The following is a 15,207-nucleotide window of genomic DNA, read 5'->3' as shown; positions in this document are numbered from 1 at the left end:
CCATATGCTCTCTCGGACGCGTCACAGAACACATGGACATCTCTTGTCACATATGGCTGGTCCATAGTTGTGGGAACATAGCAGCGAGGTAAGGTGATGCGAACTAATTCCGGCAGTTCTGCCACCCATTCCTTCCAGGCTTGCAGCAGCTCCTCTGGTAATAATGGGTCATCCCACTCTCTGTGTTTATCCCAGAGTCGTTGTACAAGCACCTTAGCACAAGTTGTATATGGCAATATTAGCCCCAAAGGGTCATACTGTCTGGCCAATGTACGGTACACTGTACGCATTGTTGTTGGGCCCTAGTCTTCCAGTCGATGTCTATAGCCGATGGTATCCGTAGGGCAGTGCCATCTTAGCCCTAAGGTAGACTCTTGGATATCTGCAGAGCTTTGAGTGAGCCATCGTTCAGCATTGTCTGAGCAAGCGTCTTGAGGCAGATGGCTGAGGATGTCGGGGGCATTGCTGGCCCACTGTCGGATCACAAACCCACCTGATGCCAACAGGGACCGTAATTTGTCAAGTAAGTATTTGGCTTCAGCTTTCGATGGTAAGCTTTGTAGACAGTTGTCTACGTAGAAACACCTGTCAACTGACATCCTGACATCATCTCCTTCTTTGCTGTGATCATAGACGTGCCGCTGGAGTGCATATGTAGCGCAACAAGGAGAACATGTGGTACCAAATGGAAGAACTTGCCACTCATAAACCACAGGAGGCACATCACGGCTGAGATTTCGCCACACAAACCGAAGAAGAGGCCTGTCCTCGGGCAGAAGGCAGACCTGGTGGAACATGGCCTTTATATCTCCGCTTATTGCGATGGCATGCTCGCGAAACTGAAGCAGAACCCCCAGAAGTGATGGACCAAGGGTAGGCCCAGCAAGAAGGGATTCGTTGAGATTGCGGCCCTGGAATTGGTAGGAACAATTAAATACTATGCGGTTCTTCCCATTATGTTCCACCAGATGATGGGGAATGAACCATGATTCTTCACTCTGTGCAGCTTCCTCTGGGGTCAGCTTGCATACAGAGCCTGCCAGTCCAAGCTTGCTCATTTCTGCGGAGTATGCTGAGGCTTTATCCTTATCTTTAGCGAGCCGCTTCTCTATACCTCGGAGGCTTGGCATGACGGCGTCTTTGGTTGCATGGTAAGGGGAGGTACCTCTCTTCCGTAACAGAGGTGTCGCATAATGCTGGACATTGTTATGCTCAACACGGATGGTTTTACTTTCCAACAGTTGAAGTGCCTCTTGATCCTCTCGTGATCGTGTTGCCTGTTTCTCTGATTTGAATGGTAGGGTATCCACCTGCCATAACTTCTCCACATTTCTCAGAAGTTCAACTGTTTCAGGGTTTACAGAGGTCAGGTAACAGTTCTGAGATCTAGAGCGCTGTGGTAGATCTCTAGCAGGGCCCTGTAGTGTCCACCCTAATCTCGTCCGTATGGCAGCTGGTCCTCCTGGTGGTCCCAGATGCACTGGTTCTACTGGAGTGATCAAATGAGGCTGATCAGCTCCAATGAGAAGAAGAGGGGAAACTCGATCAAAGGGTTCAAGTGGCAAGCCTCTGAGATACTTGTACCTTTTCTGTAAGGTGGCAAGTGGGTAGGAATGATCAGCTAAGCCCAAATTCTGAGCAGTGAATGCTCCACTAATGTGATAATTCTGGTTTGGCTGTGAGGCAGGGGAAACACGGAAAGAAACAGATGCTCCTTGAAGAACTTTGGTTTCTTGCCTTATTGTTCTCAATGCCAGTTCCTCAGGAATGCCACGCAGGCCGAGCTTATTTGCAGCCTCACAAAGAAGTATGGACCTTTCTGAACCGTCATCGAGAACAGCATATGTCTCCAGAGTTCGTTCTTGATACTGCAGATGAACCTTCACCACTTTCAGCAATACCCGGCTGCAATCTGTGGGTCGATTCAGGTAAGCAGTGCCAACAGCGGAGCTCAGCATGCATATGCCCTCTTTACCTGCCTTGGCATTGACTTCATGCAAGATCTGGAGGTGTTTATTTTGACAAATGCTGCATGGTTTCTTGAGAGTGCAGTCAGTAACAGCATGATATCGACCACATTTCATACACCTCTTGTTCGCTGTGATCCAATTATGGATCTGCTCAGTGGTGAAAGTTTGGAAAGTTGCACACTGACTTAAGAAGTGTTCAGAGCTCTCACAATAGGGACAATAAGGTTGCACTTTACCTCTTTTCCTGCCTGAGGTGGATGCTTTGGGTCCTGGTTCTGGGCTCTTCACCTGGGAATTTTTTTTTATAATATTAAAAATATCTGTATGACATTATATTCTGCAGTTCTTCCCTGTTGTACCGAATATCTATACTTTTCAAATGATCATATCGAAGTTAGAAATTCAAATATTGTGACAGAATTAATGTTGTATGGTGCCACAAGTTTGTTAAAATTTCCAAAGGGTGCCGCGACTAAAAAAAGGTTGGGAAACACTGGTTTAGTAGTTCTCCAGTGGCGAAGGCTTGCTCATGAATATTAATCGACAACCCGTCACCGTCGTTGGATTCGTAGCGGCAGCGGCATAATGGTTTCTGTTTCCGCATTCAAACACACACACAGAACAACATGGCTGCAGTAGGCAGCTTAGTAAACAGTTTGGCTTGTCTTTGGAGACAGCCATGTACCCGCGCTTATTTACCGCATTTGTTATTTTATATTTCGTTTGTAGGATCGGTTTTGAAAACGTCGGGCCTTGTGCAGGAGAGCTACTTCAGTAACAGCAGAAATATTTTAAATCTGTAAGTACGTACAAGTCTACTGTATATGGTTGCAACCTTACCTAGATAAAACTCAATTAAACACTGTAAAACTAAATTAATTTAGTGGAAATTTGTTCGTGTTTAGAAACAATGTGAAAGCCCGCAGGTGATGGAGATTTACCGCTGATTACAGAACCGGCTTTACTGATAAGATGCGCGTTAAATATCGCATGCGATTTATCGTGCAGCCCTAGAAAACAATAATTATAGCAATATAAAAGTAATAGGCTTTAAGCAGTTTTAAAAAGCAATGCTTGTCATTGACAACTTACTATGACATTGATTTTTGGCTCCAAAGTCATTTGATCATTTTCACTTCATTTTTTCTACTTTCAGATATTTTGTGAAAGTTTCATGGGCATGGACCATTGCTTTACTTCTGCCTTTCATCCGTTACTCCAACATTTACAACAGAAACCACACATTTGTGTTGAGGCGGCTGACTTCACTACTGGTGGCGACATTCATTTGGCACACCTGCACTGAGACTTTTTCCTACATTGAAGACATTACCGGTTCATGCTATGAGTCAGACACCATGCAAGTCATCCACGGTGACATTACCACAAAGGCGGCGTGCAAGAAGGCCGGATTCATCTGGGATGGTTTTGACATATCAGGACACTCCTTCATCTTGGCTTACTCTAGTCTTGTGATTGTGGAGGAAATGGTGCCCATGTTAAACATACCGCGAAGTGACAGAAATGTTCTTCTTGATTACATTTATATAGCACTCAATGCTATTGTGGCCATCTGGATATGGATGTTCGGATGCACTTCTGTGTATTTCCATGATATTATTGACAAGACTATAGGGACGTTGTGTGGGATATTGGGATGGTACGTGACTTATGGTGTTTGGTACCCGATGTCCTTTTCTCCAGGTCTCCCTCCACAGCAGAAACAACATGCTTAGTGTGGGAAATAAATGCTACAAGTGCACTACAGGAAGCTTGACATATCTGTACTGTTTATGTTTTGTGAGATCCATGACAGGTTAGCCTTCCAGGTGTGGCGGTAGGCAGCTGGTGTTCCTAAAATGTCGACCTGTAGTCTGAGAGGTCACATCTGAACCTTATTGTTGCATTCAAATGTTTTGTGGCTTCATACAGAGCTGGAATAGGAAGCCTGACAATAAATCTATCTTATATGGCAGTCTGCTGCTGCTTTCTGTAATCAACATGCAACCTTCAGCTGAGCTGCCTTTTAACAGTAAATATATAAAGTTTTTCCCCCTTGACACTAATATTTTGAATATTTATAATTGGGCTATTTATTTTTTTAAAACAAAAACGAGATCTGATAAATTGGAGGTCAGAGAATTATAGTGCAATGCATTCGTGTAAGTTTTATATTTGCAGTGTGTTTTAATAGTGCTATTTTATGTGTTCTGTCTAAAGGCCAACCTGTTGTTCATTCATATGTGCCATTGTTAGATTAGTCGTTTGCAGTTGTTGTCATTCCTCATGTCACTGATCAGTTTAGCGCAGGAAACGGACACCACCTGTTCTTAGAAACTCAAAAGGATCTAAAACATACTGTTTGTAATATTATAAGACTGTCTGGGGACTGGATTGATGTTTGAGTGAACATTTGGCTGCGGTTATAAGTATTTCTTACAGGTTCGAGGAACAATGCAAATTAGATGTAAATTAATTCTAAAATACAAACGATGGGACATGCTGGTTATGGAGGGCACATCCATTAGTCATTTCATGTGTGTCAATTAAACATGATTTTGAACAATTATCATTGCAATTATGCTTGTTGTCATACATCAGTATTCCAAAGAAAGCAAGCCGCAACATGTTATTATGTTGAGTTATTGTACTGTGTCCGTTTTACCTGATGTGATGACAGAGTTCTTACTAGTATAACACATCACTGAGGTGTGTTTTTATTTAATTCATTATGGTGTTTAAAAGAATAAATAGCTTTGAATTGAGGACCTCTAGTAGATGTTTTGATTTAGTTGTCTCAAGGTTAGACTCTGTAAACCAAATTAAAAGGAATAGTTCACCCAAAAATGACAATTTACTCACTTGCAGGTCACCCAAGATGTAGATGAGTTTGTTTCTTCATCGTAACAAATGTGAAGAAATGTAGCATTACATCACTTGCTCACCAACTGAATCTCTGCAGTGAATGGGTGCTGTCAGAATAAGAGTCCAAACAGCTGATAAAAGCATCACAATAATCCATAAGCAATCCACACAACTGTGTGTTTGTTATAGTCCACTGCTTGTAATAAACAAAATCATCCATATGACAATTTCAACTTCACCATTGCTTCTAAATTGAGTCCTCTATACATAATATTGCTTTCTCAATAAAAATTTAATCTCATCTGAATAAGGACAGAAATATTCACAGATCAAGCACTGTTTACAAGTGAGAACAGTCCAAATCAGTTGTAAAAAATGTGTTCAAATATGGATTTTACATTAAAATCCATATTTGAACACATTTTTTACAACTGATTTGGACTGTTCTCACTTGTAAACAGTGCTTGGAGGAAGCGTTATTATGGATTATGGGCTTGTACTTTGGCCAGCAGTGATGACTTGATGGATTTGTTTCTTAAAAACAGCTTTTCACTTCATACAATGTTAATTGATGGACTGGAGTCGTGTGGATTAATTGTGGATTATTGTGATGTTTTTATCAGCTGTGTGACTCTCATTCTGACCCATTCACTGCAGAGGATCCATTGGTGAGAAAGTGATGCATGCTATACTTCTCCAAATCGGTTCAGATGAAGAAACAAACTCATCTACATTTTGAGTAAATTTTCAGCAAACTTTAATTTTTGGGTGAACTATTCTTTTAAATATCTCATCAAATATGCTCTACTGTCTTTCATTGCTCTTACACTTCTCCCTGTTTTGGTGCTGTGGAAAAATTCCGGATCTCTCTGGACAAATGTTGCAGTAGTGATACGCAGTTTAATGTGTGTCATGGGGGAAAGGCTGCTCCCCTCTTGTGCAGCTTGATTGGTACAGTCCAAGCCTCAGTCAATGGTGTTTTAAAACCTCGATGTTGCTAGAATGTGCCTTTTAGACTGAGGGAGGGGGTTTGTGCTCACAGAGCTGTGGTTTAGTACAGCAGTACAGCATCATCACCATCTGTGTGCAGCATCCCAGACAGGTGCGAAGAGTACAGACTAAAGCTCTAAGATAGACATAACGACTTAAGTAAGCTAAATTAGATTCAAAACTGAGACCATGACCCAGGGAAAGGTAAGCATTTTTATTCTTTACTGTTATGAGATTTTATCATTTGTCTTTAATTGCTGGTTATTAACCAAATGCAATTCAGTGTTCTGAATGGCTGTAATTTCTTTTACGTGCTAGCCTGTCAGCACTGTTTTGGTTTCATCTGTCCCCCGTGATGATTAATAATGATCCCGTGACACTAAAATAAGCTTTGTCATGTCTTGGATTTGTTCCTTATGTTTTTGGACTGACTCTAAAACGGAAAATTCTGTAGATTTACATTATCTTCTGTACCATTTATAGACAATCTGAAATTACTACAAAATGATACCATATCCTTAGTAGCAAATAAATCCAGCACAATATATACAAATTGAACGTGATTTATTTTTACCTTATTTAAACATTCTTAGAAGTGCATTCAATGGCTTTTGTTTGCCTTAAACAGGTTAAGACAAAAAGATTATATGACATAATTTAATTTAACAATGTGCAAAGCACCATTAAAAAGTGCTTGTACTGTGGAAGACTTTTTTGCTTTAATCAGCAACAGACAGAATAAAAAAAAAAAAGCAAACATGAGCAGGTACTCCAATACAATAGTGGTGTTGCACCAAATAGTGGTCACAAAGTTAAACTTCACAAACTGTGAAACAGTCAAGATTCAAAACATTTTCAAATACATGGCAAAAAAAAAATACTACTAATAATAAAATGAATACAAGGCAGGGCTGTCATTAATAACAATTGCTATAGACTTATAGTCAATTAGTCGAGTGAAATGTTCCCGTGTTGATGCCATTTAAGAGAACACAATATTCTTTAAAGGGACAGTTCACCAAAAAACAGCAGACGTTCTCACGATACAACTCATCCCGGAAGCACTACACTGTTTACAAGCAGAGGAAAAGGGACAGCGTATGCAAGCCTCATTATATTTAGGTCTTGTTTTTGTTTTTTTCATGGTGCTTTTTTAAAAATGGTGTCAACACAACACGCAAGCATTGAGATGCTCTCATGAACACTTGTAGGAGATCTTTAGGGCCTTTCGCACTGCTTTAGTTCCAGAACTAAATGTACAGTACTAAAGTACTGGGACGATTTTGCGTGAACTATTTCCCAGTACCATTTAAAGGGTTGCATTCGCTTTATACAATCTTATGATTCGCACCGACAGTGTGTACTAAGAAGTGACGTAAGCCGGTCGACAGCGTCGTCATTTGTGCGCGGCGTTCAACAACAGAAACAAATAAGAACAACATTAACAACAGGAGGATGGAGGACGCTGTGATTGGAGCTGTGTTTTTGTTGTGTCTCGCGGGTTTCACAATATTGGACATGGAAAGTCGACGTATACGTAAAGCGATTGAAAGAAAGGAAAGGAGGACTAAGAATCTCCAACGACAACTGGCAGTGCTACATTTGCTACAAGTGCCTGCACTTCAGCGTCCGTCCATCTATCGCTGTTCTCCATACTTGCGAAATAAGTTGACACAATGTTTACAGTATGTTTACACGGCCTTTTAAATCATGGCGGGTGAGGGTGTTTTCGTACGCGTTTGGCCAGTGGATGTCTACTTACTTCACGATTAGTACCAGTTGTGCTGGTTAGACCCTGCTCCGGAGTAGGAGCTAATTTGGTTCTCGAAAAAGGCAGTCCGGTACTAAAATCGCACCCAGTTCCGGAAGTGGGTAGTTCCACAATTAGTTCTGGTACTATGAAAAGGTTCCCGTGGTGCGAAAGGCCCTTATGCTGAAGAAGATATTTTGTGATAAAAATACTTTTGTTTTTGTTTTTTTGCACAAAAAGGACTTATGTTGCTTCTTAAAATTGATGTTAAGCCACTGGATTCACATACTTTAATGATGTCTTTATACCTTTCTGAACCTTGAAAGTGTTGCATAGGCTGCCAATGGGGGGACAGAAAGCACTCAGATTTCATTAAAATGATCTTCATTAGTGTTCCAAAATTGAACGAACATCTTGCAGGTTTGGAACGAGAATTAATATAACTACCCTTTAAGGTAGGTTACTAACCTCTAATTCATGCTAAATTATCTTAGTGTTAAACTTCAATTGGCATGTTAACAAGGTTTGTTCTCAGCTTCTAGAATTAGATGGATCAGGATATACAGGATGAAAGAGTCTTTTAAGGTGGCTTATAATGTAATTTATCAGCAGCAAACTCTCCTATTACAGTGAACCAGTCATTGATAAGTAATGACCAGATCAATTACTCACTCTCTCCATTCTCAGTTACGTTAAACACACTTTTGGATGGCATTATGTACAACGATTCACTAATCCATGCACAGTGTAGCCATACAGTATATGATAAAAAATATTGTTCTGACATGAATAATGTAATACATTACATTGAATAACAGGTTCTGTAACAATAAAGGTTCCTTTTAAGGATCATTATAATGAGTGCACATATATACAGAATAACAAATAAAGTTTAATATGTTTACAGGTTTCAGTAACAAGCAAGTCAAACAATGACTCGGATGTCCAGCCGATGGCTTCAGTTCCTCCAAGTTATGAGGAAGCAACTGCTGGTATGAACTTTTTTCCTTGCATTTGCAATTTACCTGCAGGTGAATTTCCTTTTTAAACTGATCTGCACTTTAAAATTATTGTTAATTTAGATAGTCCACCTAAAAATACAAATTCTGTAATCATTTATTCCCCTTCATGTTATTCTAAAACTTTATAACAAAAAGAGGATATTTTGAAGAATATCGGTAACCAGCCCTGATAGCACACTTACATCACGGAGACGTCTATTTGACATCTTTACATCTGCAAGACGTATTTTTAGAGTGTTTGCTCATCTGCAATACGTCTATAGGACGTTTCCTATCAGATGTCAAATAGACGTTTAGAGAATGTCTTTAAGATATTTATAATTTAGAATGTATGTAAAACTGATATCTGAAAGATGTCTATCAGATGTTTGTACACAGCAGATGCTTTCCAGATTAAGTGATCTTTAACAAACATCTTGCAGACGTTCGTGTCGTGTGCTATCTGGGAAACAATTTTGGGTCTCATTGAGTATGAAATAATATGGAAGTCAATGGGACCTGAAACTGTTTGGTTACCAACATTCTTCAAAATATCTTTTTATGTTTCACAGTGACAGAACAAATATGCATACAGGTTTTGAAGGATACGGAGCACCGCACATAACATGCAGGGGAAAAAAGTAAATGGTGCGCATGATTTATAATTTGTTCCCTAGGTTTAAGTAAATTTTAAAAAATTCTGGTGGACTATCCATTTAACTCAGTGAATGCCAATGTATTTTGGTCACTATTCACTAATATACGTAGAACACTAATGGCATTCATCACCCATTGAGAAACAACTTGAGAAACAAAATGTTTCATATTTCCTTTTGGTATTGAAAGGTGGAAGCCCTTGTTATAGTGGAGCCTATCCTGGAGATGGTGAGATGCTCACAGAATTCAGCTGGGATGACCAAAACATCAGGAGGATATTCATCCGCAAGGTATTATTGCCTTCTGTTGCGGTTCTAAACGGCTGTGGAAAATATGGAGTGAAGTAATGTAATATTATTTCCTGTAGGTGTACACCATCCTTATGATCCAGCTATCTATCACAATTGCCTTTGTGGCTCTTTTCGTTTTCTGGTGAGTGTGTGAGCTGAACAAACTTTCATAATGCATTATTCCTTTTTTTAAGCTTGTTTAACAATGTCTTGTTTAACTTGTAGTGAACCCGTGAAATATTACATACAGACCAACCCTGGCTGGTACTGGGCATCATAGTGAGTACAATTCATTACGTTGGGTTGACACTGTAAATGCAAATCTTAAAATTCAGTTTGAATTTAGACAGCATATAATACAGTAATTCAGTAGTAGTGCAAGTTTTTCCTTACTGTGTTGCTATGCCGTGAATGTATAATGGCTTAATTGTCTTTTTCTCCCAACAGTGTAGTGTTTTTTGTCACATATCTGACTCTATCCTGCTGCCGTGGACCCCGGTGAGTGCATTTGTAGAGATACAGATGTATATCAGATGTATATATAATATAGCTAATATACAATATAATCATAATTTATCATCTAAAATAATGTTTATATAATTTTTTTAGCAATTAACTTTAATTAAATGGACACATTATATAATATGCATTCATCTTTTATACTTACAGGAGGCAATTCCCATGGAATCTGATTCTGCTCATTATCTTTGTGAGTATTAAAACAACCTTAATTACAAGTCTTTGGTCATTAAGCTATTATTTGACAAATACTAATATTGATCATGAACAAACCTGTTTTCACATATAAAAGAAAGTCTTCCTCTATTTAAGCATGTGATCTCTCTTCTTCTGTTCCAGACTCTGTCTCTTTCTTACATGACAGGAATGTTGTCCAGGTACAGTCTCACGATATATGTGTATCATATCTTTTTTTTTTTTACATACATGTTAAATATGTTCTGCATAATTCATAATTTCATATTCATATTTTCACTTTGTCAGATTTGCACAGTATATTGTGTTATATCACAAAATGATTTATAGTGAAATCATTTTGCATGTAACAAGATGTCTTTTATAGACCTATTTCTTATTTAAATATTCCACCTCTGGCTTCATCTCTCTAGCTACTACAATACTAAATCTGTCATCATATGCCTGGGTATTACTGCCTTGGTGTGTCTTGCTATTACTATCTTTAGCTTCCAAACCAAGGTTAGTATTATTAAAAGCAACACATTTTTTCATTTGTCTTGAATGCAATCATTTTCAACTGTAATCTGGAGTATGTTTATTCAGATCAAATGTTTGTGATTTTACAGATTGATATTACTTCATGCCAAGGTGTGCTGCTAGTCTTCTGCACAGTATTGTTTATTTGTGGACTTGTCCTGGCATTCACCCTGCCCTTTGGCTATGTAAGTACCAATGTCAGCAGTTGATTGGTAGATTTATTATTTCTCAGCAGGGTGCTGGACTTTAATGTTCACAGAAACCAGAATGTGCTTTCACCAAATTTTTTCTCTTTTCTCTTTACAGGTTCCATGGTTGCACGCTGTGTACGCTGTATTGGGAGCAATACTGTTTTGCTTGGTAAATAATTATAAGTATTTTTAACTCAAAGTAATTTTAGATCAGATTTTAGTTCAGATTAATCCTGTAAAGCCTAACATATGAAATAATAGTCATTATCTTATGTGTTTGTAATTATTGTCATCTTATTATTTGCATCTCTCTCTTGTCTTATAGTTCCTGGCATTTGACACACAGATGCTGATGGGGAAAAAGCAATACACCATAAGTCCTGAGGAATACATCTTTGCCACTCTCAGCATATACCTGGACATTGTGTACATCTTCTCTTTTATTCTCCAGTTGTTTGGAACTCCTGAACGGGAGTGAATATGCTGTTAACCTGAAGCTCTAACGGCTCTCCTGAGTGTCTTTTGTTTCTCTGATCTGAGTGATCCTGTCTTTCCAGCATGATTTGGATCTTCAGGGCACATTGTTGTGTTTAAGCCCCTCACCTCAGCTTTACGATGTGCCATGCATTTATCCTGTAGCATGAAGGAGGTCTTGCATATACATTGCATATGTACACTGGTAAGACTTGAACAACATTCAGCAGTTTTACAAATGGTGTCATAGAAAACAAAACAGAAAATATTAAATGCACTGGTGCCGTGAAACCTATACGAGGTCATTAGCAGTGAAAGTGCATGAAATGGAGCACAAACAGCATCACACTGAGGTGAAACTGTTTAGTAGGATTTATCCATCAGTGTCCACCGCATTCATCTTTGTGTCTGACCCTGCAAAAGTTTCATATGTGATATCACAGCATGAGGGCATTTTAACAAATCATTCTGAAAAACTAGATATTGTGGTTTTAGGTGTGCACATACAGTATGAATCAAAGCAACATTTACATTTCTGAGTTCATTTGTACAAATTTGATTTAAATAATCAGTGTTTCCATTTGAATTTACCATAATATTTCATATGCTAGGAATTTTCTATTTGGTGATTTTCACTGCCATTGTAAAGTCATTGACTTGATTGAGATATGCTTTTTGAGCATTCATTATATTGCTTAGGCCTTTATGTATTATTAAATCTGATTTTTCTTTTCATTCCATAGAGTTTTAATGTATTATCAGCACAGATCTATTTTTGAAGACAATGAGTTGTGAATGATTTTGGATGTGTACATAGCTTTACAGTGTTCACTAAAAGAGTACAAAATCACTGCAGCTGGATTTAAACAGTATGCAGTACATATTAGATATTTTTTTCCTGTTTGTAGCCTTTACAGTAGAGACAGTGTAATAAATATAATTTATTAAAATGTATTGAATATTAAATTATTATATGACAATGTATGTTCTAATTGCAAATTAAAAAGATGCATTTCCTCAGTCAGAGTAAATAAATGTCGTGTCTTGAATTTCTATGAAAATACAAATATAATTCCAGTTCCTTCCTATATTTTTGTGTGCAGGTGTTATCATAGTAACATTATAGATTATCAACACAATTATCTCCCTTTTTAATAAAACAAGCTTACATCTCATATGTGGGGGGCCTTAAATTTTAATTTAGGCCTACATCAAGGAGAAAACCGGGATTAATAGACCAGTTTTGTGGGAAAATGTGTATGATGTTTAAAACTTTTTCTGAGATCTCTTAATAAATTAGTAGACATGCAAAAAAAACAAAACAATAGAAAGACTTGGTTGAATGAATGATTCAATGACTCGCTTTTAAAACACAAACATTCATTTATCGCCACCTACTGGCATAACGATGTTACCTGCAGAAAGAGTCAATGAAACAATCACTAAACGATTCAAAAGATTCAAGTCACTGAAATTAATCAATCCCCTCTACTACAACAGAGTATTTAAAGTTAAAGCGTATATAAAGGCACTGAAACACTTTGCACTTCTTCTTCTTCTTGTAGCGTTTATTGGCGGTGGGCAAGCCAACTTTTGGTGCATTACGGCCACCAACTAAACTGGAGTGTGGAGTGACAGTGAGAAGGCTTTATAAAAATAAATAAATAAATAAAATTACATACAATTATTCCTTATATTCTCATAAAGATTCCCGTGTCTATTAGATAACTTATTCACTTTGCACTTGATCCCACCATTCCTCTTTCAAAACACTGCGCACTGATGACGCGCTTCCGCTCCGCTCATCCAATGGGAAAGCGCGGTTTTAACATGTGGGCTTCGGCCATGTTCTGCTTTTAAATAAGGAAGAAGCGGGAGGCGTTAATGCAACTTTGTGTACTCAATATCTCATTCACAGAATCGCTTACGGCTTCTGAGAAATTCGAGTCAGTTAGGAAAAAATATTCACAACAGATACTAACACACACGGGCAGCTATTTGGAGCTTGCTTAACCTCAGAGGTAATTATTGCTGGGCTGGTTTCTCGCGTGTTAGCAGCTGGTTAGCTGGTTGAGCTAAAGATCAGCGGTGAGGATTTATCTGAACTGGTTTAGTCGTGTTAGAGTGAAGGATTCAGCTACTTTTATCTAACAAAGCTGGTTAGCAGTGGCATGCGGATGAAGGGCAGAGGGAGCCCGCGTTTGGGACTGCGCTGACAGCCCTAACGACTTATCCTGCTATAATCGAGGCTTTCAGTCTTTCATCATGTTTAATAAGTTATACGAATGGATCGGAACCGGAATCGCCAGTCTGCGAAACGGAGCTCCAGCTGGTGGGGTTCATACTGGTTCCGTGAGAGTGGATCAGGACGGGACATTACGGAGAAAGAGACCACTAGACTGGTAAAAAGATTGTTTATATGTGTAAAAAACTGTGAGCGGATTGCTTACAAGTGCAAGAACTGTCATTTTATTTATTATTTGGTCTTATAATAAAAGTTTAGGTCTTTAAACTGGTTTTTGAGTCGTAATGTTTTGGTTCGGTCATTAAAGCGCGAACTGTTTTGATTGGATGACGTTAGAAACGCGTGCGCGTCTAGAGCTCCTGATAAACCATTCATTTTCTTTCTTTTTGTTGATTATTTTTATTTTCTTTTGTCGTTTATTGTAATATATGAAACTATATTGTTTTCCCGAATATATTTGCGCGTTTGCTGCTTCAATAAAACAACTGAGCAACCTTTAACAAGTTGATGTTATAATATTCTATTCAATTATTTTTGTTTCTTATGAATATATTTTCTTTTTATATAAGTATTAATAATGAACAATTTTATTTTTTAAATATTTATTGCACGTTCATTTATAATAAAACACCTGTCTCAATTTTGTATTTTCTTATAGTTTGGAAGATGGAGATTCAGTTGATCAGGAGGAGGAGAAAGTGGTGAAGAAATTCAGAATGGGTAAATAACACCATTCTGAATACATGATAAAACAAATTTATGGCAATTACAATAACATTTTGTTTCTTGTTCTCTAGGGGATATTATGGATACAGTGAAAAATGCAGCTGAGGGAGTGAAAAGACATGGTTCGAGTGTTGCTTTTTGGATGAAGAACAGGGTCAGAACTAATCCAAGGAACATGTTGCCGACATCACCGGGTCCACCTCAAATAGCAATACCATCAGAACCTGCAGCCAATTCCGCTGCATCAGCATCTTTGTGGGTGGAAAACAAGGTACTTTTTTGCTCATCAAGATCTCAGTGGGTTTACATCATTTCCTTGAGATCAGGTATCACAGAAGAGCAAAAGTTGTCGTGTCCAATTCATTTGATCTAATTCAGACTAATTCAGTCTAATTATTTTTATCTATGCTATATATTTTAGCATGTTTACTTATGTTTTGCTTTTTCTTAAAGTTTGGGGATCGGTCACGTGATATACTTGAGGACACATTTGTAGCTCCCTCTAGTTCAGTTGAATGGAGAACTGTCACAAAATCTGGTAAGGGTAAAAATTGTTTATGTTTTCTGTGTGTAGTTATTTGTTTTTCTTTCTGCAAGTTACATATATTGTCTTTTTCTGTTGTGACAGATTCCTTACGGACTGAACAGTCAGTCACCATATCAAAAGCAAGCAGAAGACAAGTTTGTATGGACCATCCACCCCAAGAGACACACAAAGCTAACGGACACTCTGTTAACTTACCCTCTGCTTCCATGCCAAACCCATCCCCCTCTCCCCGCTTGGGCAGATCCCTGTACCACCGACCACACAGGTT

General features: G+C 38.3%; 3 protein-coding genes across 4 annotated transcripts in view; all 3 read left to right on the top strand.

The window, feature by feature from the left end:
• Positions 1-2,472: 2,472 nt before the first annotated feature.
• Positions 2,473-4,839, top strand: LOC107716178 (fat storage-inducing transmembrane protein 2-like). Its single transcript, XM_016522545.1, has 2 exons — positions 2,473-2,769; positions 3,127-4,839. The coding sequence occupies exons 1-2, from the start codon at positions 2,597-2,599 to the stop codon at positions 3,704-3,706; spliced, it is 753 nt and encodes a 250-aa protein (XP_016378031.1). The 5' UTR covers positions 2,473-2,596; the 3' UTR covers positions 3,707-4,839.
• Positions 4,840-5,584: 745 nt separating this feature from the next.
• The window catches only part of LOC107716177 (protein lifeguard 2-like), a 10,947-nt gene continuing 1,324 nt past the window's right edge, over positions 5,585-15,207 (top strand). The window contains exons 1-12 of one of the 2 annotated variants that reach the window (XR_001637169.1): positions 5,585-6,029; positions 8,483-8,567; positions 9,423-9,523; positions 9,601-9,665; positions 9,749-9,802; positions 9,971-10,021; positions 10,193-10,232; positions 10,382-10,419; positions 10,651-10,738; positions 10,846-10,941; positions 11,063-11,116; positions 11,273-11,722. Coding sequence is in view for 1 of the 2 variants with exons in the window: in XM_016522544.1 (XP_016378030.1) it covers positions 6,015-6,029; positions 8,483-8,567; positions 9,423-9,523; positions 9,601-9,665; positions 9,749-9,802; positions 9,971-10,021; positions 10,193-10,232; positions 10,382-10,419; positions 10,651-10,738; positions 10,846-10,941; positions 11,063-11,116; positions 11,273-11,425 (840 nt within the window). In the remaining variant the exon portion in view is untranslated. Of the gene's footprint in view, positions 6,030-8,482; positions 8,568-9,422; positions 9,524-9,600; positions 9,666-9,748; positions 9,803-9,970; positions 10,022-10,192; positions 10,233-10,381; positions 10,420-10,650; positions 10,739-10,845; positions 10,942-11,062; positions 11,117-11,272; positions 11,860-15,207 lie in introns of those variants that run through there. The other variant, XM_016522544.1, reaches the window with a different exon arrangement.
• The window catches only part of LOC107716163 (sentrin-specific protease 1-like), a 16,726-nt gene continuing 14,764 nt past the window's right edge, over positions 13,246-15,207 (top strand). The window contains exons 1-2 of the mRNA XM_016522528.1: positions 13,246-13,823; positions 14,325-14,386. Coding sequence (XP_016378014.1) covers positions 13,687-13,823; positions 14,325-14,386 — 199 coding nt within the window. The 5' untranslated portion in view covers positions 13,246-13,686. The remainder of the gene's footprint in view (positions 13,824-14,324; positions 14,387-15,207) is intronic.

The sequence above is a fragment of the Sinocyclocheilus rhinocerous genome, unplaced genomic scaffold (genome assembly GCF_001515625.1).
Source record: "Sinocyclocheilus rhinocerous isolate Xijiao unplaced genomic scaffold, SAMN03320098_v1.1 scaffold148, whole genome shotgun sequence".
Lineage (NCBI taxonomy): Eukaryota > Metazoa > Chordata > Actinopteri > Cypriniformes > Cyprinidae > Sinocyclocheilus > Sinocyclocheilus rhinocerous.
Note: the sequence above shows the minus strand (reverse complement) of the source record. Positions and strands in the feature narration are given on the sequence as shown.

Excerpts from the sequence above, each read along its gene's own strand:
- LOC107716178 (XM_016522545.1), top strand. The coding sequence starts at position 2,597 with ATGGCTGCAGTAGGCAGCTTAGTAAACAGTTTGGCTTGTCTTTGGAGA. Across the intron at positions 2,770-3,126 it reads AGCAGAAATATTTTAAATCT|ATATTTTGTGAAAGTTTCAT; the intron begins GTAAGTACGTAC and ends TTCTACTTTCAG.